The sequence below is a fragment of the Panthera onca genome, chromosome D4, assembly GCF_046562875.1.
Source record: "Panthera onca isolate mPanOnc1 chromosome D4, mPanOnc1 haplotype 2, whole genome shotgun sequence".
NCBI classification, from domain to species: Eukaryota; Metazoa; Chordata; class Mammalia; order Carnivora; family Felidae; genus Panthera; species Panthera onca.
The window spans coordinates 89789574-89809846 of record NC_138351.1 but is presented as its reverse complement, the minus strand read 5'-3'; the positions used below and the strand labels follow the sequence as shown (position 1 = coordinate 89809846).

At 59.8% G+C, this 20273-nt stretch overlaps 1 protein-coding gene across 3 annotated transcripts; it reads left to right on the top strand.

The window, feature by feature from the left end:
- Nucleotides 1-2832: 2832 nt before the first annotated feature.
- FAM78A (family with sequence similarity 78 member A) lies at nt 2833-17869 on the top strand. Of its 3 annotated transcripts, XR_013551638.2 has the most exons (3): nt 2833-3796; nt 14673-15796; nt 15926-17869. XR_013551638.2 is itself a non-coding variant. In XM_078436337.2 (2 exons), exons 1-2 carry the CDS (start codon nt 3474-3476, stop codon nt 15199-15201), a joined length of 852 nt encoding a protein of 283 aa, XP_078292463.1. In that variant the 5' UTR covers nt 2833-3473; the 3' UTR covers nt 15202-17869. The 3 variants fall into 3 exon arrangements, 2 of the variants coding, with proteins under 2 accessions (XP_078292463.1, XP_060484632.1); XM_078436337.2 differs by having other exon boundaries at nt 14673-17869; XM_060628649.3 differs by lacking the exon at nt 2833-3796 and adding an exon at nt 12288-12293 and having other exon boundaries at nt 14673-17869.
- Nucleotides 17870-20273: the final 2404 nt, after the last annotated feature.

The following is a 20273-nucleotide window of genomic DNA, read 5'->3' as shown; positions in this document are numbered from 1 at the left end:
CGGTACAGTCCACTTCCCGGGCTCGGTGTTCACTCAGGCAGCTTCCTATCCAGGGCTTTGGCTGCTTAGTGAGCAGGTTAAGACTCTGGTCTCTGTCCTTTTCACGACAGATGAGGAAAATGTGCAGCTCAGCACGTGTTCATGGAGCACCCCTGTCCTGACCAGGGTGGCATCTGGGACTTCAGAGAGCACCCTGGCCAGTGCAGTCTGCTCTGGTCTAGGCGCTGGGGGTGATGTCTGTAATGTCCCCCAATGCTAACATCTTACTTACATACAAACTGGATATCCTAATAATCATCTGCCGGCAAAGGGGGTGTTGAAGGCTGTAGTGAGCCCCAGGAGGGCAGAATGTTTGCGGGGGTGGGGGGTGTGCCCTGACTTTACAGCAGAGAGAGGGGTCACCATGGTTATGAGTCCAGGGAAGTCTTCTGCCTGGAAACGGACACTTGCACGGGGTCCTTAGGAGACCTCTGCTGTCTGGGGTTCTACCGTGTGGCAGAAAGCAGGTCACGAGGCCACCCCGCCTTGGTCTCAGTCAGCAGGACTAGAAATAAGGTACCTGTGGCCTGAGCTGGTGCTGGCATGAGACAGATCACTTGACCTGGCTGATCATCCCTCAAAGGAGAGACCTCAGAGCGGCCAGAACTCTCCCTCTCCAGCTCCTGCCCTCACTGGCACGCAAGATGGTCAGGCTTGAAGGGGTCAGGATGATCTGTCCCCCAGCCGGCTGTGGGTACCTTTGGAAGTCAGAGTCATGGGGGTGGGGCGGGGGCAGAGCATGGCTCTACTGTGGCTGCCAGGTTTTTCTGATGTCACAAACCACCTGGCCTTTCCCTGGGGGGGGGGGGGGGGAGTAAACTGCAAGGTGGGGGTGGGGCGGTTGGCTTGAGGCAGCTTAGAGAGGTTCACAGTTATCCTACCGCCGCCCAGGGTCAAACCCTCTTTGAACCTCTGCACTCAGATATCTGGGGTCCCAGGATCGGCTGGGCCACCTACCAGGGCCCTAGGGCAAGTCTCTGGGGTCTCCCAGCTTTGCATTCCAGCTCTGTGAGGAATGCATAAGTGACCTCCTGATGAATGAAATGATGAAGCTTGTCCAGCACTTATCACAGTTGGGGCTCAACAGGCCTGACCACCTGTCAGCGTGCCAAGAGGCTCAGTCCCAGGCACCCTTTCCCCAGACTTCTCTCCCCCACCCCAAGCTTCCCAGCCCTGGAGCCTCCCGGGACCCCTGTCCTGTTTCCGCTCCGACACGGCCCCACCTTGGCCAGGAACACCAGGACGGTGCAACCCTTCTCCCCAGACAGGCTGCCCAGTTCAAAGGGCAGAGGAGCCCCCCCTGGACCAGAGACAGAACCCGAACTACACTACCCAGAATTCCCGGGGCTAGCCAAAAAGGAAATGTCGTTTATGCAAGGAGAGGCTCAGCTCCCCACAAGCTGCAGAGGGGGAGAGAGGGGGGGAGACGGGGAGAGGATTAGCAGGGGGAGGGCGGGCTGTGTGTGGGGAGCGAGGGTGGAGAGCTGGGCGGGCGGCGAGGAGGAGGCGGCGCCCGCCCGCCGCCGCCGCCGCCGCCGCCTGCGGACCTGCATCCCCGCGGGGCCGGCGAGCGGGCGGCGGTCCCTGCGTGCGCTGCGCTCCGGCCGGCGGCTGCGGGCGGACGCGGGGCCAGGCCGGCGCAGGGGCTGAGTTTCTGCAAAGTTTGACCTGGTTGCCTTTCCGATGCTGCAGCAGAGCGAGGCAGCGCGGGGCGCGCCAGGCGGCTGCGGCGCGGCGGCGGGGCTGAGCGGCGACAGCACGCTCACAATGATCATAAAATAAAGCGGGCGCGCGGGGTGGGGGCGAGAGAGCCCCGAGCCTCAGCCCTCCGCCCCCGGCCACCCACTGGCAGCCCCGAGCTAGGAGGAGGTGGGGGCCGGGGGCGCCCACGGTCGCCCCAGACCCCAGTAGAGCCAAAGGACACTGCCCGGGGGAAGGGGGGGGGGGACGCCCCGAGGACGTGCCCGCGGCGGGGTCAGGGGCGTCCGGAGGGCGGCGGCCGGGGCGCGCGGAGCGGCCCGAGGGGCAGGTGAGTCGGTGGCGCCGCCCGGGTGGGGGCGTGCGCGCCAAAGTTGCCCGGCGGCGGTGAGCGCGCCCGACGCGCGGGGACCCGGGGCCGCTTGGGGCTGGCGAGGTGGGGGACAGAGGCGCCCGACGCGGCGGGGCTGGGGCACTGCACCCTCCGGAGTCGGAGGATCCCGGCCCGGGAAGGGGCGCACGCCCGATCGGACCGGCCTGCGGGGTGGCACTGCGCCCCCAGGGGGCCGGAGGAACCCGGCGGGGAAGGGGCGCCGGCGGCGAGGCGGTAGGGGCAGTGCCAGGGCGGGCAAGTCCACGCGGCCCACTGCAGTGCCAGCCGGTCGCCCCCGCCCCCCGCCCCCCACGCCACTCCCAGGCCGGGAGGTGTCAGCGGAGATGTCACGGGCGGCGATTATTCGCTGGTGCGCGCGGTCGTGCAGCCGCCACTGACGGGGCGGGCGGAGGTGGGGGGGGGGGGTGGGCCGCCGCCTCCGGGGAGACCGCCCAGAGCTGCGCCGTCAGCTCTGCAGCCCGCGCACACGCGTCGCCGCCTCGCGCGTTCCCCGCAGCAAAGTTCGGCTCAACTTTGAGGCGGGCCTTGACGCCCTGTCCCTTCCACCCCCCCCCCCGACCAGGTCCTCGGCGGTCGCGGCGAGCCGGGCGGCGGCCCCAGCGCAGCCCCGGAGCCCCGCACGGCGGCGGGCGGCGACAGCGACAGCGGCGGGGGGACGCGGGGCGCCCGCGTGGGGGCGTCGGCCCGCGCCCGCGAGTGGGCGCCGACGGGGACCCGCGCCGCGCCGCGCTCCTCGGGGACCCCGCGGGCGGCCGGTGCCCGGCGCTCGCCTCCTGGAAGCCGCGGGTCGGCGCTCGCCCCCGAGGGCGCCGGGGCCTCCGCGCTCGAACAGAAACTGCTCTTCCATTGATTGGGCCCCGTTGGGCGAGCGGCCGGTGCGTGTGCCCCGAGCGAGCGCGTGCGGAAGGCAGAGGGCAGGAAGTAGGACTTCTGCAGCGACGGTGGCGGCGCGGCGCAGGGGACGGAGCCTTCCTTATTTATGTGTCTGCCGGCGTTCGCCTTCGCCGCCCGAGGACTTCAGGGAGCGTCTCCGAGCTGCGTTCCCCGCGTGTGAGGCACCGAAGGGCTGGCTGTCTGAGCACCATGATTACCCATTAACCTCCAAACTTTCCTTTTTCTTAACCCAAAGAATATCGGTGATTTTTGTCCACTGCTAGCAGAAGAGGAGAGGACCCAGGGCTCTTGAAATGCAGCAAAATCCTTATTTCTAAGCAGGCCCGAGGTAGTGATATGCAGACCCCCTCTACTCAGTGAAGTTTTCTATCCTATGGATATCGGTCTTGAGATTTGAGATTGGAGAGCAGTCCTGTCTGCACTGGGTCCCGCAACCTCCATCCTTTCAATGCCCAGTTTTCTCTGGGACTGCTGGCCTTCCCTGGAGATCAGAGCGCTGCTTTGTGCCATGGGCTGTATTCAGAGCATCGGGGGCAAAGCCAGAGTCTTCCGGGAAGGCATCACCGTGATTGACGTGAAAGCCTCTATTGACCCCATCCCCACCAGCATCGATGAGTCCTCCAGCGTGGTGCTCCGCTACAGGACACCCCACTTCCGTGCCTCGGCCCAGGTGGTCATGCCACCCATCCCCAAGAAAGAGACCTGGGTCGTTGGCTGGATCCAGGCGTGCAGCCACATGGAGTTCTACAACCAGTACGGGGAACAGGGCATGTGAGTACTGCTCAGACACAAGCTGTCGGGGGTGGGGGGCTGCTCGGGGTGGGGAGCTTGGAGGCCTGGGGTGGGAGGGAAGCTTCGGGCAGCGGTGGAAGCCGTCCCTGTGTCCTCCTTGGCCAGGTGCTCTCCAGGGTTTGCCTGGTGATTCGGATTGGGGTCACGGCTCTGGGACCTCTCTTCCTGCTGTCACCGGCCCCTGGGGTTCCTGCGTCCTTCCCCGCGAGATGCTGAGAAAGCAGAGGCACGTTCCACCAGGTGTCTCTTTTGGCAAAACAAGCGTGCTGTCCTGGGGCTGCTAGAGAGGCTGAGGCTTGGCACCCCCCCCCCCCCGCTTGGGTGGGGGCTCAGGCCTCCCGGAGAGGTCCATGTGGCGGAAGTTAAGGAGAAGACAGTGGAGCCCTCCATAGTTACTTGCACAGGTGCTGGGCTCGAACTTGTCTCTGCAGTGTTTTCACATGCATATCAGGACGGGGAGGTGGTGGTGGTGGGGGAATGCTTTGCTGTTCCGGTGTTTTGCTTGAGAGGGTGGCTCGTTTTAGAAACCGAGCCTTCTCGGTTCAGGGTATAGCGTTTTTCTCTCCCCGAGGCAGAAGGCCGCTTGATGTAGACATCCTGTGTCAGTGTCCAGAAGGCTCCAGAGGGGCCCTCACAGCTGAGAGGAGCCCACTGGCCTCTTCCCTCCAGCCTGGGGTCCGGAACGTTCCCAGGACAATGCACGTCTGGGTGCAGTACACGGGGAGCTGGCACCTTCTTTCCTGGCATGCGCTGGGGTTCCTGGGGGTGGTCGTCCCAGTGTGGAAAGAGAAGAGGTGGACAGAAAGGAAAGCCTCTTGGCTTCCAGGGCCGCCTGAAGACAGGGAGGTGAAAATAGCTGTTTCCGAGCACGAGGTCCCTCTGAGAGAGCGAGGCGGGCCCCAGGGACAGCTTCCCAACTGTGCCCGGGACTGGCGGGGGATACTCTCCCACGGCCAGCCTCTCCAGGTGCGTGCTGCTTCTTCCCGGTTCTTCAAGGGAGGAGCGGAGCAGGGGAGCCCCCGGGACTTGGGCCTTTTCCCGGGTCTCAGAACATCCTGGGCCCCTCCGAAATTAGAGGGGGCGGGGAGGGGATGGAAGGTGGCAGGACGCTAAATCCCATTGCGTTTCCTTAATGACTCTGAAGTTGTAAGGCAAACAAGAGAAACGCGGTAAAGCATAAAATGAGGGCGTAAACAGGATCACCCCACAGGGGCCCACGCGGGGCATGTCCCTCCATCAACCTGATGTCTCTACCCAAGGCCCTTTCATTCTCCAAAGTGGCTTTTAACTCGGTGTGTGTGTGTGTGTGTGTGTGTGTGTGTGTGTGTGAGGGGGGGTGCTGACTTTCCATTGCAAGAAGGGAAACATGATTCTGAGTTATTCGGTGTGGACTAGATCCTAGGAAGCCTTCAGCCAGAAACCTTTTTTGGACCCTGCAAAGGATCCGGGACGAGTGACAAGACACAGGCGCAGAGGGTTTTCTGGGGGTTTGAGGCACAGGCTACGTTCTTCCCGAGAAGGGGTAGGGAAGGCAGAGGGTTTTGCTGACCATGGAAAGATTGGAAAGATCCGAGCGCCGGGAGGAAGTTGGGGGAGAACCAAAGGGGCTGAGTGCCGAGGCGGCGCGGCGGGCAGAGAGGAGGAACAGGCCCGGCCGGGGCCTCCAGTTCCCCATCTGCACACAGGGACTTAAAGCCTCCGCTCTGAGCTTTCAGGCACTGTTGCTGGAGGCAGGCCTGAGGCCGGAGACCCGAGATGACTTTCCCTTTCTGTGCCAGTCCTTGGTTCCTGGTTAGAGGAACCCAGTGCGCACCTAGACTGCAGTCAGGCAGACCTGGGCGGGCGTCCAGGCTCTGCCACTTTCCAGGGTGTGTGACCTCAGCCACTCTGACCCTCGGTTTCCCCGTCTGCAAGTAGGGCCAGTCATAGTCCTTGCCCTATAGCTTTTACTGCGAGAGTTACGAGAGATGACGTTTGTCAAGCAGTCGGCACGGCCCCAAGCCCTCGGTGGTCTTTAGCGTGGTTATGTGAGCGTTCTTCTCTCCTAGGGGGTGGGTGGGTGTGAGCCACGGTGTCCGTAAAAAGTTGAGAATCGTGGCCGAATCCGGGCAGATCAAACTTCTCCTGGGAGTGAAGTTTCTCCTGAGCCCAGGTCTCTCTTGTTCACAAAGCACCCACTTCCTGACTTTTAAAAATGTTAAAATAGCGCAAGTCACGAATGATTTGAGCTCTCCGAGGTTGAAGGCCGTTTTGTGTGCTTTCCATTTGCTTCCTTTTGTTTCCTCCTCTGCCCTGCCCTGCCCCGCCCCCCCCCCCCCCCCGCCCCCTCTCGGGTCCCCCTGCACCCGCTCTTCCTGCCTCCACACTCCCGGCTGGGGCAGGACCAGCTCCACAGAAGGGCAGAACCTGAGGCTCTCTGGACAGGGGCCGTGTGGAGCCATCCCCCCCGCCAGCCACCTCGTGTGCCGGGTGACAGCCGCCAGGGCGGATAAGGAGAGAACTGCCCGCAGGTGGCTCTGAGGGACCAGTGAGAGGACGGTGCTAGGTGACCACCGTGTGGCTGAGACGCTGAGTTGGAAACAGCTCCACTTACCACGGATTGGCCAAATCGTGCTAAAAAGTGGAATTAGCAGAGAGCACGGCTCCTCTGATCCTGGGCAGAGCTCTGTATTCGACCGGCAGCCTCTGCAAATGAGAAGGGCTTGTTTAGAGAAAGCCTGATGTCTGCTCCTTCTTGAGCATCGGAAACATTTAGGTGCCATCTTCCCAACCCCAAACTATGCTCTTTCCTGTTTTGTTTTGGTTTTTTTTTTATATTTAACGTTTATTCAATTTAAAAAAAAATTTTTTTTAATGTTATTTTTGAGACAGAGAGAGACAGAGCATGAACGGGGGAGGGTCAGAGAGAGGGAGACACAGAATCTGAAACAGGCTCCAGGCTCTGAGCTGTCAGCACAGAGCCCGACGCGGGGCTCGAACTCACGGACCGCGAGATCATGACCTGAGCTGAAGTCGGCCACTTAACCGACTGAGCCACCCAGGCGCCCCACGTTTATTCAATTTAGAGAGAGAGAGAGACAAAGAGAGAGTCAGAGCATGATCAGGGGGAGGGGCAGAGAGAGAGGGAGACAGAGGATCCGAAACGGGCTCCAGGCTCCGAGCGGTCGGCACAGAGCCCAACGCGGGGCTCGAACTCACAATCGCGGGGCACGATCTCAATGCCAGGAGCACCCAGCGCCCCCGCTGTGATCTCCAGACCCTGCCCGATGTCTCCGGGAAGGGTGCAGAGTCACCCTCGAATGAGAACCGCCAGACTAGACCCAGACGATCGAGATCATTAGAATGAAACCCACGCCCGGGACCTCAGTGGCCAGGGGAGAGGGAAGCCAGGTGGCAAAGGTTAAGGTCAGGGCTCCCGTTCTCTACGAACGGGCTTGTATCCAAAATATTAATTCCAAATCCTTAACCGGAACCCGTAATACCCTTTGACGTTATCCCTGCTTAAAATTAATCCCTAATCCAGGAGAACTTTGCAGAATGACATCCCGGGCTGGAAATACATGCAGTGGAACTGTCACACAAGCCACCTCGGTGATTCCCCAACTCCTCCAGAGGAGAGCCATGGAGCGCCAAGTTTCTCCGTGCCAGCTTCACGGGATTCTATATGGTTTTCGGGCCAACCCACATTGCTTTAAAAGCCACCTCCCCCCACCCCAAACTGTTGGAGACACCTGTCTTCACAACCCCATCCTCCGCAATTCCTCAGCCACCACCTGTCAGCCGGCACAGCCTTCTAAGTGACAAGTCACAGTTTCTAGCCCGTGCGGGAGACGCTTCATGTCGTCCCTCGTTTGCCCTTCTCTGAAGCCCTCAGGGCGGCCGGCCCACGGCCAAGGCCAAAGGGCAGACTTGGGGGTGAAGTAGCTCAAGAGACAGGGTCTCTCAGGGGGGACAGTGCCACCTCCCCTCACCCTTGTCCCCCTGGTCCAGCCGGGTGCGGATCCTAGCTCCGCCCTCCCGCGGTGCCGTGACCTTGAGACCAGTCTCTTAGCCTCTCCGGGCCTCTCTGTTCCCATCTGTGAGATGGGGAGAATGGTCCCTTCCCTCCCTGGGTTGCTGTGAGGGGTTAAATGAGATAGTGCACGATAAGAGCTCAGCACAGTGCCCGGCACACACGATGCACTCGATCCACGACGGGTGTCGGTGTGATAGCTGCTCGTAGTTGATTATTAAATCTGGGATGCCTGGCGGAGTCAGCGGGAAGGCTGCTGTATGTAGAGCCGCTCTCTCTTCCGGGGTTGGGTGTCGCGGACCCGCCTATGGTGTGAGAGCCTTGAGCGAGGAGGCCTGCCAGGTCCTTCCAGCCAGCACACGGGGGGGACACCTGCTTCGGGACCACAAGGAGGCTGGTGGGAAGGGGCCAGGCGGGGGCGCAGGGACTGAGGCCACAGGCCGGTGGCAGGACGCCGGAGCTGGGTGATGAACAGAGCTGCCCGGGCTCCCCTCCCAGTGTCCCAAGGACGTCATGGGGCCCTCCTTTTATGACGAGGACACAGCCTCTGAGACCTGAGGCCACTTGCCCAAGGAGGCTTGCTCTGCTCCAGCGGTGACCACGTGGCCCCTTCCTGCAGCCGCGGGCCCACACAGAACAATCGAGGACGAAGCTTCCTCTCTGGGACCGGAAGGCTGCCTCCCCCCATCTGCTGGGCCCTGGCGGAGGCGAGGGTGGCGTGGGTGGGAGAGGGAAGTCCTTGTTTCCAGGCTTTGGGGCGGGAGGAAGTGAGGGGGACTGCCCAGCCCAAAGAGAGCTCCCCACGGACCGGCCCCAGCCAAGCGATGGCTCCAACCCTCACCTTCCGAAAACAAAAGCTGGCTGCGCCCGGAGACGTGCGAGGAGGCACCCGACAGCCGTGGCAATCAGGGAAATAACAAATTAAATCCTGAGAGCTTCTGTTCTTTGCTGATCGGCTCCGGGTAGAAACGCAGCCGATTCGGTGTTGGGGTTGGGGGGAAATGGACAGCCTCACGGGCTGTTTGAGGGGGTACATACAGTTCAGGCAGCGTCTAGAAGGTGGGTTTGGCTGGCTCTGTTACAATTTCAAACCTACATGCCCTTCAGTGCTGTTCTACCTGTAGAGTTTGTCTCACAGGGACTTTGAGCACCTGGCCCGGGGCCTGGCATAGGGTAGGCGTACAAAAAACATCTGAACAACAACAACAAATTGCCTAATGTGTGAATGGAAGACCCAGGCCAGAAGCATGTATATATGAGGATGAAAACTCCAGCACTTGCAAAAAAAAAAAATTTTTTTTTAAATATAAGGGGACGCCTGGGTGGCTCAGTCGGGTAAGCATCCGACTTTGGCTCAGGTCGTGATCTCACAGTTCGCGAGTTTGAGCCTCACGCTGGGCTCTGTCTGGGCTGACAGCGTGGAGTCTGCTTGGGATCCTCTGTCTCCCTCTCCCTGCCCCTCCCCTCCTTGTGCCCTCGCTCGCTCGCTCTCACTCTGCCTCTCCGAAATAAAACGTTTTTTTTAAAAGTTGTAAAGCATGTAGCGTAGGAACCCATTTTTGTTTAAAAGAAAACACTGTGAATGGGAACAAGTACTGTGGGTCTATGCAGAGAAAGGTCTAGAAGGATGTTTACCAAAGCGTAATGTGGTGAGTAACCTCAGTGAGGTGGGGGCGGGCGTGGAAGACGTGGCTTTCCTTTCTCACTTCATATACTTCTCTATAGCGTTTTTTTTTTTTTTAAAGAAAAACACAGCTTTTACAACTAAAAATTAAGATTAGGCACCGTTGGTCCTTTCAGGGGATATGGTGCTGGGGCCTGGATGAAGGGGGGGGGGTGGGCTGCAAAAGGAGTGGGGCTTGGTTTTTGGGGGAGCCCTGGGAGCAGGCGGTGGGGGGACACCCCCAGACCCTCCCTCGGAGAGCAGGTGCCTAGTGGGAAGGGGCTGGCCTGGCAGGCGGCCACACGGGGCAGAAATCAGGAAACTGGGCTCCCGGTTGCAAACTTTTGCAGAATTTGAACGTTTTGCAAATTGTACAAGACCATGAGATCTGTAAAACTGGGGACCGGGCGAGATAAGCCCTAAGTGCCAGTGGGACCAGTGTGGCCAGAAAAGCCTCGGTCCAAGCAGCCCTCTTGCCCTCAAGCCTCAACTCCTTGTCTGTAAATGAGTTTCTCAGAGCATCTAACGGGCATCAGTTGTGGGATGTGAAATAATATTGAAGTGAACTCAGTTAAGCCTAAGTACAACTGTAATTTAATGTTTATTTTATTTTTGAGAGAGAGAGAGACAGTGCGAGCAGGGGAGGGGCAGAGAGAGAGGGAGACACGAATCGCAAGCAGGCTCCAGGCTCTGAGCCATCAGGACAGAGCCCGATGTGGGGCTCGAACTCACAAACCATGAGATCGTGACCTGAGCTGAGGTCGGCGCTTAACCGACAGAGCCACCCAGGTGCCTCGATACAACTGTAATTTAAAGCAACGTATTTATTTGAATGTATATTTGGGGGAAAAATGTATCTAGGACACTCAACGTGTTATTTCCGTGTGTTTCTTAGGAAAAACTAAATGCAATTTTTAAAAAAAATGATTTTAAGTCAATAATAGTACAGGAAGTATATAGAATGTAGATGGGACCAAAGTGAACAGAGATGGGAAGTTTGGAAACTCTGCTCTGAGACCCCTGTCTGGGGTCCAGTCTGGCTCTGGGGTCCAGAACTCAAAACGCGGTCAGAGCCCCGGGAGAGGCTGGGGAACCCTGAGGTTGTGAGGGGCCGTCTGTTTTGGGGGGAGAGCCCTCCAGGCTCTTCCCGGGCGGCTGGGAGAGGTGTGCTCCTGTCGTCCAAGGTCAATGAAAGGGCCAGCCTCACCTTCCCTCCAAGGCACCGCGCTGGGCATCCCTGGTTTCCTTCACCTCCACCCAGAAGCTTTTGCCGCTGTGATGCTCCCCGGCCCCCAGGGGTGGCCCTCAGCATCACTTCTACCCGCCTCGGTCTCCAGGGAAGGCCTTTCTAACCCCTTCAGACCCACACCCTCGGCCAGCTGTGATGCTCGAGCTCGTGTGTGTGTATGTGCGTGTGTGTGTGAGTGTTGGGCGAGGCCTGTGTTGGAGGCCTGTGGGTAAGGGCCTCTGTGTGTGTGTGCACATGCGTGTGTGTGTGTGCATGGTTGAGTGAGGGTCTTTTGAAACCGCTGGCTAAGAGCTCCCTCAGGTTGTGGGTCCTGGCCTGGCGGCTTTGTGGTTGTGTGACCTTGAGATAGGCCTGTACCGTCTCCAAGCCTCTTGTATAAAACGTGCCCCTCTGACGTGTCCCCAGGGTGGTTGAGGAGAAGCACTGGGGGGACGTACGTACATAGGGTGCCTGACACGTCCTCTGTGCTTAGGGAACATGACCATTGTCACCGGCGTCACTGCAAGGACAGCGGGTGCTAAGGACAGCTACTCCAGGTGAGACGATGCATGAACGGGGTGGCTTTGGACACTCTAAACTCCTTCAGGAGACCCCCTTTTGGGGCCCAGGCCCTGAAGGCGAGGCTGGGCAGGCCACCCACAGTCACCGATCCAGGCCACCAACACTTATTTGCCTACATCCTGGAGGCCTGGCCCCTGCCCTCTAGAGATCATCACCAAGCAATCGCATGGTCATCGGATCACCCCTGTGCATGCGCCAGGAAGCAGCAGGGCGAGGACCAAATGGCATCGGATATGGGGCCACCTGGGTTGGGTCAGCGTGGGCTTCTCTGGGGGGCTCCGGAGCTGAGCCATGAGGAGCAGTGACCCGCACAGGAGGAGGAGGGACACTGGTCCTGGCAGAAGGCCTCGAGACAGGGGGGGACAGGAGGGGCACGGCCCATTAGAGGAACTGAGAGCGGCTGGTGGGTCTGGAGCCTGGGGAGGGTGTGCGTGCGTGCGTGTGTGTGCACGAGGGGTCCTGGGCTTCAGATGCGTTGGCTTTGAGGGACAGTGCAGACAGATGTGTGTTTTGACAAGATCACTCCCGCTTCTGGGAGAATATTGTAGGAGGCAGGAGTAGAGGCCGGGAGACCCGGGAGGAGGGAGGGGTCCTGGCCAGGGTGAAGGCAAAGGAGAAGGGGAGTGTGCAGAGGTGAGAGAGTCCAGGATGGTGCCAGGTGCCCGGAGGGTGCAGCGTCCTCCAGTGGCAGGTGCTCTGCACACACCGACAGCAGGTGCTCTGCAAACACCGACGGCAGGCGCTCTGCACACACTGACGGCAGGTGCTCTGCAAACACCGACAGCAGGTGCTCTGCAAACACCGACGGCAGGTGCTCTGCACACACTGACGGCAGGTGCTCTGCAAACACCGACGGCAGGCGCTCTGCACACACTGACGGCAGGTGCTCTGCACACACTGGCGGTGGGTGCTCTGCAAACACCTATGGCGGGTGCTCTGCAAACACTTGGTGAGTGGATGGTGGATGGGGGTTGCCACAGGAACAGGGCATGTGAGGGAGAGTGAGGAGTCTGATTCCGACGTGTGTGTGCACAGTCCTGGGAGCCTTGCTCACACCTTTAAGTGGCCTCTGTGCACCACAGCCCGCCTGTGGGACCTCTGCCGTGCAACAAGGAAAAGGTTCGGTGTGTGCAGGGCTGGGGTCCCACCTCGCCCCCCTCTGCCATGGAGCAAAGAACCGAGGGTCTGCTTTGAAGCTCAAGGTCGTCCCAGAACAAACAGGGAATCTTGGAGGAGGCAGTGACTGCATGCAGTTCATTCCTTTCCAAGCATGTATAATCCCCAAACTGCGGAGGTCACAAAGGCTTCAGATCAGTCAGGGCTGGCACACCTCTAAATGCCCCCAACATGGTTTCTGGAAGCTTCTACATATTGCCGTTTATATGTTTATATCAATACATCTAATCATCACAAAAACCTTGCAAGGTGGGTAGGACTATCCTCAGTTAACTGATGAGAAAACGGAGGCTCAGAGACTTGTAACTTAATCAGAGCTAGTAGCTGGACTGAGGCTGGATCCGGGCTGGCGTGTGTCCCCCAGAAGTTGTTCCCTTAACTGCATTCACTCCCACCTCGTCGACTAGGCGAGGGCGGCGGGGGGTGGCTGGGGCCCTGGGGAACAGAGGCAGCCCATGCGGGCCTGTGATGATTGGAAGACAAAGGCCCCGGAACCTGATTCTGAGTAATATCCCACATGAGACACGACTGTCTGCTGGCTCATAAGGACCGTCACCCGCCTGTGACTGGGCCAAGGCTCGGGCATTTGGAGGCTGGGGAGGAAAGGAAACCTGAGGCTGGGGGAGAGGGGGGCCGCTCTGGTGCTGAGCCCCACTCCCTCAAAACAAGCCAGCTCTTAGGAAGTGAAAGACAGCCACTGAAGAGTAAAGTTCCTTTTGCAAGTTTACTTTCTGCCTTAAAAAAAAAGAAAACCTTTTGCAAGTGAGTACGGCCACCGTGAGAGCACAGAGTGGGTGCTTTCTAGGCGCCTGGACACAGGTGGGGCAAAGGCACAGGCTTCTAAGAAATCCAGGACGGGGACCCTAAACTCCTTTTCCGGCCCGTGATACCCACCTGCGAGGAGAGCCGGGTCAGCAGGCTCACGACCTGCTGTGTGGGTGGCCTGCCCGGCCTCGCCTGCCCGTGACTGCTGTGGCCTGTTGGCTTTCGGGGACCGGTGGGGACTTCAGAAATGGGAGGTCGTTTGAGCTGCTGCCCCAGTTCCCTGGGAGTTTGATGAGCTCAGAGCCCCGGGCAGGAGATGGCCTGGTAGGCAGGTGTTACCCTAATTTGTGACTTTTTCAATGAAATGAAAACAGAAATGAAGTAAACAGGAGAATTAGCAAAATCACATGCCTCTCCATCCCTCCCAGGGTGGCCCCAGGTTTGCTAATCGCTGACGTGAAGCGATGCATTTTGGTAGAGGGGTGCGTCTTTAAGTCCATCCACGTCGTTGTGCATCTGTTTCCGGAACGTTCCCATTTCCTCCCCCTGGAACTCTGCACCCATGAAACATTGACTCTCCGCCCCCACTCCCCTGGTATCCACTGTTCTACTTTGTTTCTATGAATTTGATGACCCGAGGGAGATCTCCGATACGTGGAATCATACAGTATTTATCCTGTTGTGTCTGACTTATCTTACCCAGCATGATGTCTTCGAGGTTCATCCACGCTGTGGGATATTGCAAAGTTTCCTTCTTTTTCGAGGCTGAAGAATATTCCATTGTGTGGACAGACCCCATTTTGTTTACCCACGCTGCCGTTGATGGACACTGGGGTTTCTCCCACCTTTTGGCCGCTGCGAATCATGCGGCTGTGAACCAGAACGCGTCGCAGGGAGCAGCGTATTCTGGAGAGGACCGCTGGCTTCCTCGGTTGTGCCGAAGTCCGGGTGCAGCACGTCCTGACCTTTGGGATCACAGGGGCTCGGGTGGGAGTGGCCCTGGATGAAGTCTGGCCGCCTGGGTCCCAGGCCCCCACTGCTTGGGGAAGAAAAATCCAGCCCCTGGCTTCACTTTCTTTACCTGCCGGGCGCACGATGGACATGAGTGTTGATGAGTGTTGATGAGTGTTGATGCCCCAGACGCTGCCGTGCTCCCAGCCCCCCGGGAGCACGTGTCCCCAGAGTAACTTAGGACAGGTTGGTGTCCCCTTCCGCCTGAGAGCTACTGTCACAGTAACAGTTGCCACGACCGAGTTGAGATGGTGCCGGAGGACAGGATGTGGCTTTGATGGGGGCTGTGTCTGGGGGAGCCCAGACGTGACGGTGGCTGTCTGTGTGTCATTTGGTGCCGCCCTGGCCCCGCGAGGTAAGCCTCAGGGATGCAGCCTTGTGGGTGGCCGACTGAGTAAACTGGTCTTCCTGTCCTCAGGTCCAGCTGGGAGCTCCCGGACCTCCAGGAGGGCAAGATCGAGGCCATCAGTGACTCAGACGGGGTGAACTACCCCTGGTACGGCAACACCACGGAGACGTGCACCATCGTGGGCCCCACCAAGAGAGACTCCAAGTTCATCATCAGCATGAACGACAACTTCTACCCCAGCGTCACATGGGCCGTGCCCGTCAGTGAGAGCAACGTGGCCAAGCTGACCAACATCTACCGGGACCAGAGCTTCACCACGTGGCTGGTGGCCACCAACACCTCGACCAATGACATGATCATTTTGCAGACGCTGCACTGGCGTATGCAACTCAGCATCGAGGTGAACCCCAACCGGCCCCTCGGCCAGCGCGCCAGGCTGCGGGAGCCCATCGCCCAGGACCAGCCCAAGATCCTGAGCAAGAACGAGCCGATACCGCCCAGCGCCCTGGTCAAGCCCAATGCCAACGACGCTCAGGTCCTCATGTGGCGGCCCAAGTACGGGCAGCCGCTCGTGGTGATCCCGCCCAAGCACCGGTAACGGCCAGGGCGCCCTGCTAGGCTAGACTCGAATTATAACGCTGCTCCTACCCACACCCGCACGGACTCTTCGGTCATTCAGCAAAATACAACCACTCTACCTTCTCGAGCGGGCGGATCTCACTGTGCAAAGGCCCCGGGATGGCCTCCCCCAGCCCTCTTGGCACCTGCTTCCTTTCGGGGAGGGGGAGGCCCGGCCGGGACACCTGACCCCACGTGCCCCTTCACCTTGGGTCTCCTCTCCTGGCAGTTCAGTCATTCACTTGCAAGCCTCCCCGAATCAACTGCTTTTTCAGTTTTTCTTCTTCTTCTTCGTTTTTTTGTTTTTTGTTTTTGTTTTTTAAACACCTCTTTACGAGGTTCAGGGGCGGGAGGAGGCGGAGCTGGTCATGACCCTGACCGGCACGGCTGCTGATCTGTGAGTGGCGGCTCCCCCCACCCCCGTGGCAGCTCCCTCGTCCCCCCCCGTCACGCGGCCTTACGTAGACTCGCTTTGCCAAACTTCTTCTGCCTTAAGCTGAATTTAAAGGAAAAAGCCCCAAACCGACAAAGAAATAGGATCTCTTTTCTACCGGACTGTTCACCTTCTGCTAGAGGTGAGGGAGGGGGCAGGGCCAGGGCAGAGAGAGAGGGTGCCTGGCCCCTCCTCCCGGGTGGCTTGGGGGGGGGGGGCAGGGGGACAGATTTAGACCTAAAACCAGCTGCTCATTCTTTCGTTTCAGCAGAAACGAAACCAGACAGACCACCTAAAGACACCCCCCCCCCCCGCCTTCTCTCGGGCTCAGGTGGAAACCCCCATGCCCCACCCCCCCACCCCATACCTGTGCAGAAGGGATCTGGGCTTCCTTCCTCTCTCTTCTTGGCAGCCTTAACTTGCCTGGGGTGGATCTGGGAGGAGAGAAGGAGGGTTGAGCCCAGGGGATTTTCGCCATCCCTGTCCTCAGCACCCAGCCACAGATGGGTCCGCCTTTACCTTTTCCGTCCACACTGGCCCCAAACGCCTAGAGGGCCAGCCACCTTGAGCCAGATTTAGTTCCAAGGTAAGAAAGGCGGGTGACTTCCCTCCTGGCTCCTTCTCAGGGGATGCCCCTCCCGGGGGCTCTGGGGGAAGCTACAAACAGGCTCTGGGCGCCAGTGTCAGAGGTTGGGGAGACGCTGTCCGGCGGGGGGGCGGTGGGGGGTGGTGGTCCTGGATCTGGGGAGGCCGGGAAGGCTGTCGGCAGACACCCCTCTGCTGGTGATTCTCAAGGAAGCAAAGCGGGGCCTCGGGCTGGCGGGGGTCACTTGGGGCCATGGTTGACAGGCATCGGGGCCACTCTGGAGGCTGGTCGGGACAGCGTGGCCAGTCTGGAGGGCCACCTTCCCTCGGGTCCAGGGCCCTCCAGAGCCCTAGGATGGTCCTGAGCGACGCCGAGCCTTCTGCCTTGAAGGCTGCTTGCGGGACCTACGAGGGACACCCCACGGAAGCCCCCCTTCCTCCAGCTTGCCAAACCCCACAGCCACTTCACCCGGCCCTGGGTTTCCAACTAATAATAATACCCAAGCACAGAAAACCGACAGAAAAGAAAAAGCGTTCATTTCTGCAGCCGATGAGCCACTTGGATGAGCCCCAGTGACAGCGTGGGAGGATGTGGGTCACCTTGCTCTGCTCCTTTATCCACGTGGTAGTATACTTATTCAAGGGGTGCTTCACGTCCAAACTCTCTCTCCAGCCCCGCTCCCGACATCAGGCCCACAGCTGTCCCGGAACGACGGGACTGTGGTTGCCCGCGCGATGCCCGGGAACCCCTTTGTCAGGCCTAGGACCTTCCCCCTGTGCCCCTTGGTGTGTAGGTACCCCGTCGCCCAGGGAGGCCATAGCCTCGAGTGAGGGGGATGATGGGTCCCAGCTCTACCTCTGGGGAAGGGCCAGGCCGGGAGCAGGTGGGCGGGGGGCCAGGGTGACGGCATCCTGATGCCGTGGACAGGACCTGGCCTCCTAACGGAGCGGCCCTTCTCTGCACTCAGGTCTTTCTTGCACTAAAAAAGGAGGAAGGGCCCTGGGCGAGGGGGTCAGGAAGCTGGAGTTCTGGTTCTGGGCTGGGTCACCACAAAGGGGATCTTACTGTGCTAGGGGGTGGCCCTGAGCTGCTGGGGGCAGTGTCCCGCAAATACGCGCTCGCTGAGCGTGAGCGAGCCCTCCTGCCAGGAGCCGGCGCTGTGCCCACCAGAAGGGGGCACGCCTGCTGTGGCTGCCCGCCCCCCCACCCCCCCCCCCCGCATGCCTGGGCCCCAGCTCACCTTGCTCCCTGACTCACCCTGCCCCTCCTGTACCCCTTTCTCTCTGTCCCTCCCGGCCTTTCTGAACACGGGGCTGGAAAGACCCTGGAGAAACGGCAGGTCTGGCCAAGGACACCGGGCTTAGCTTGGGTCTGGTCCCTGGGCCTCCTCCCTGTCGGGAGCACAGACCCCGGGCTTCTCACCTGGGTCCCCAATCCCTCCGGTGTCCCCGTTTCCTGGCGTGGACACGCTCCTCCAGCAATAAGGACCATCCGTGGTCGTGGAGAGTACTGTGAAAACAAACCAATGCACTTACCAGGAGGCACAAGACTCTTGAAGAACCTGTAACGTTAACCTTTTTGAAAAACAACGAATATTCACAAAGAGAAATAAAATGTAATTTTAAAGTAGGCCTGGCTAGGGTCTGGATGTTTCTAAAGTGCTGGTTCATTTTGGGGCCCATGGGCCTGTACTGTGGCCACGGGAGTGAGCGTATTTGGAGGCGGGTCACCTTATTGACGCGTCCTCCGCTGTCGGCAGCCCTGGGGCCTCAGGTCCCCGCCCAAAGTGCCCCTGGCTGTGCCCCGTGGTGAGGAGGGACCGCAGGCTTGAGGTGGAGGCAGGACTTGAGGGCGGCTTGGCTTTCTGGAAAACAGAAGAAACCCGCGTGACAAGGGGAGTTAGTGTTCAGATGGGGCCCCTTACCCCCTGGACCTTGCAAACCTGTCTTTGCATGGAGAAGCAGGCATCAGGACAGTGTCAGTCTAGAACGTGGCCCTGTGCCCTGCCCCCAGCCGGCAGGTGACGGAAGGGGGTTGCGTGGGGCCCAAGCCTGCAGAGTAAAAACTTTCTTTTACTGAGAACTTTCTTAGGAAAGGAGGAGAGGTGGGTGAGCCCAGAGGTCCTGGAGTGGGTGTGGGCTCTGAGGGCGAGCCATGGATTCCAGGCAATTTGCACGAGTTTGGGTCAGACACCAAGCCTCTCCGAGCCCCATTTACCTTGTATGGAAAGTGGCGATTCTTCGGGCAGCTGACGTGGTGAAAACACGGGTCCTACTCGGTTTCCCAGGTGTTAACTTACTGAGCCCTCACAAAACCGGGTGCTATTGGGATCCCCATTTTACAGATGAGGAAACTGAGGGACAGAGGAGTCGACAAGCTGCCCAAGGCCACGCCTCCGGGAAGAGGCAGAGGTGGAGTTTGAACCCTGGCCCTGGAGCCCAAACCCTTACCGCTGCATGCGTACGCTCAATCTTGGCTTGTTGCTGCGAAGCATACATTTGGTGCTCAATAAGTATCAATGACTATTAAGAAAGCCCCGTGCCTTTGGCTCGCTCCATCCTGGGCTTCCCCGGGCAGGAAATGCCTCTCCCCTCCCTCAGGAAGGTTCTGTGCAGCCCTCAGTTCCCTGATGCCCACAGTGAGTCGGGCCCGGGGCTACCCGGTCAGCTGCAGACCACAGGCTCACCCCTCAGGGTTGGCGGCAGCCTTTCAGGACTGCCCCGGAGGGCAAGGCCCCCCCCCCCCCCCATTCGCATCGGGGACTCGGTTTCTTCTCTGGGTTTTCCACACGGCATCCACCCAACAGCATTCTGCATCCTGTCTCCTGGGTCTGAGACACCAAAGCAGGAAATTGCATAACAGGCCCCTCTGGCCGCCCTCCACCCAGATGGCTTATGGGTGGCTCAGTTCACTGCCGAGGTTTGGCTTTCGGTTGTGGAGTCGGCTCCTGAGCTCTGCCTCTGGGAGTGCCTGGTGTGTGTGTGTGTGTGTGTGTACATGTTCATGCGTGAACACAGAACAGGGGTGCAGGCCTAGCCAGCAGCGGGAGAAAGCCGAGCTAGATCACATCAGGATAAAGCCAGAGTTGCACAGGTTTGAACCTTCAGGCCGGCACACAGCTGAGGGTGCTCTGAGGGCACCCCCACACTGGGGGTAGCCTTCGGGGGGCGGGGGGAGTGTGTCCGGAGGCTGGCCATGAGTATAGCGGATTCCAAGTGGCATTTAGTCACCCAGTGGAAGCCCTCCCGCCTCTCCGGCTGATAGCAGGTTAAATTTAGAAGTCCCAGACTGGGATGAGACCCAGACACCAGACTCGAGCCAGCTGTCGCAAGGTCCCCTCCAGGAGCGGGGCCTGGGCGAGCCGGCTGTCTGGGCTGGGCCGGGCCCACCCGCCCCGGGATGCCTGGGAGAAGCAGGCACACCAGGGCCCCAAGCGCAGCCTGCCTGTCACCTCTGGCCCCTTCTGGGGAGAGCCCAGGCTCTGGACTCTGGTTCACTGTCAGGGCTTCAGTCCATAGAGGAAACACCACCTGCTGTGGTCCAAGAGGAAGACAGCTTAATGGGGACTGCAAGGGCGAGGGCGGCCGGAGCCGTCAGGCCCCTGGACGTTTCGATCGGCTCACATGTGCCTTCTCACCTCTGGCTCTCGGCCATCTTCTGTCCCGCCGGGCTGGCCCCACAGACATTGTTTCCCACCTGGCCGGGGCCCGGGGCCGGCCATCGCATTAAGGCAAATACCGAAGCACCGTGCACACACACTATCCAAAAGGGCCCGCGCAAGTCCTCCGCGTGCGGCTAAGTCCTGCAAAGACGCACATCCAGAGCGAGCGCTTCGGGGCTGGAGGGCCCTAGAGGTGCCTGTCACCGCTGAGCCCACGGAATACAGAAGGGAAACTTTGACAGAGGAGGAAACTGGCCCTCAGAAAGGGCTGCGGGACTTGCTGGAGGTCACTCAGCTGGGAAGCTGCAGAACGGGGCGGGTTTCAAACAGCCGTGTTTCGCCCTCGCTCTGTCTCTTCTCTCCCGGCCACAG

Bases quoted from the DNA above. Each gene is read 5' to 3' on its own strand.
- FAM78A (XM_078436337.2), top strand. From the start codon at position 3,474: ATGCCCAGTTTTCTCTGGGACTGCTGGCCTTCCCTGGAGATCAGAGCG. The intron at 3,797-14,672 runs GTGAGTACTGCT...TCCTGTCCTCAG, and splicing joins CAGTACGGGGAACAGGGCAT to GTCCAGCTGGGAGCTCCCGG.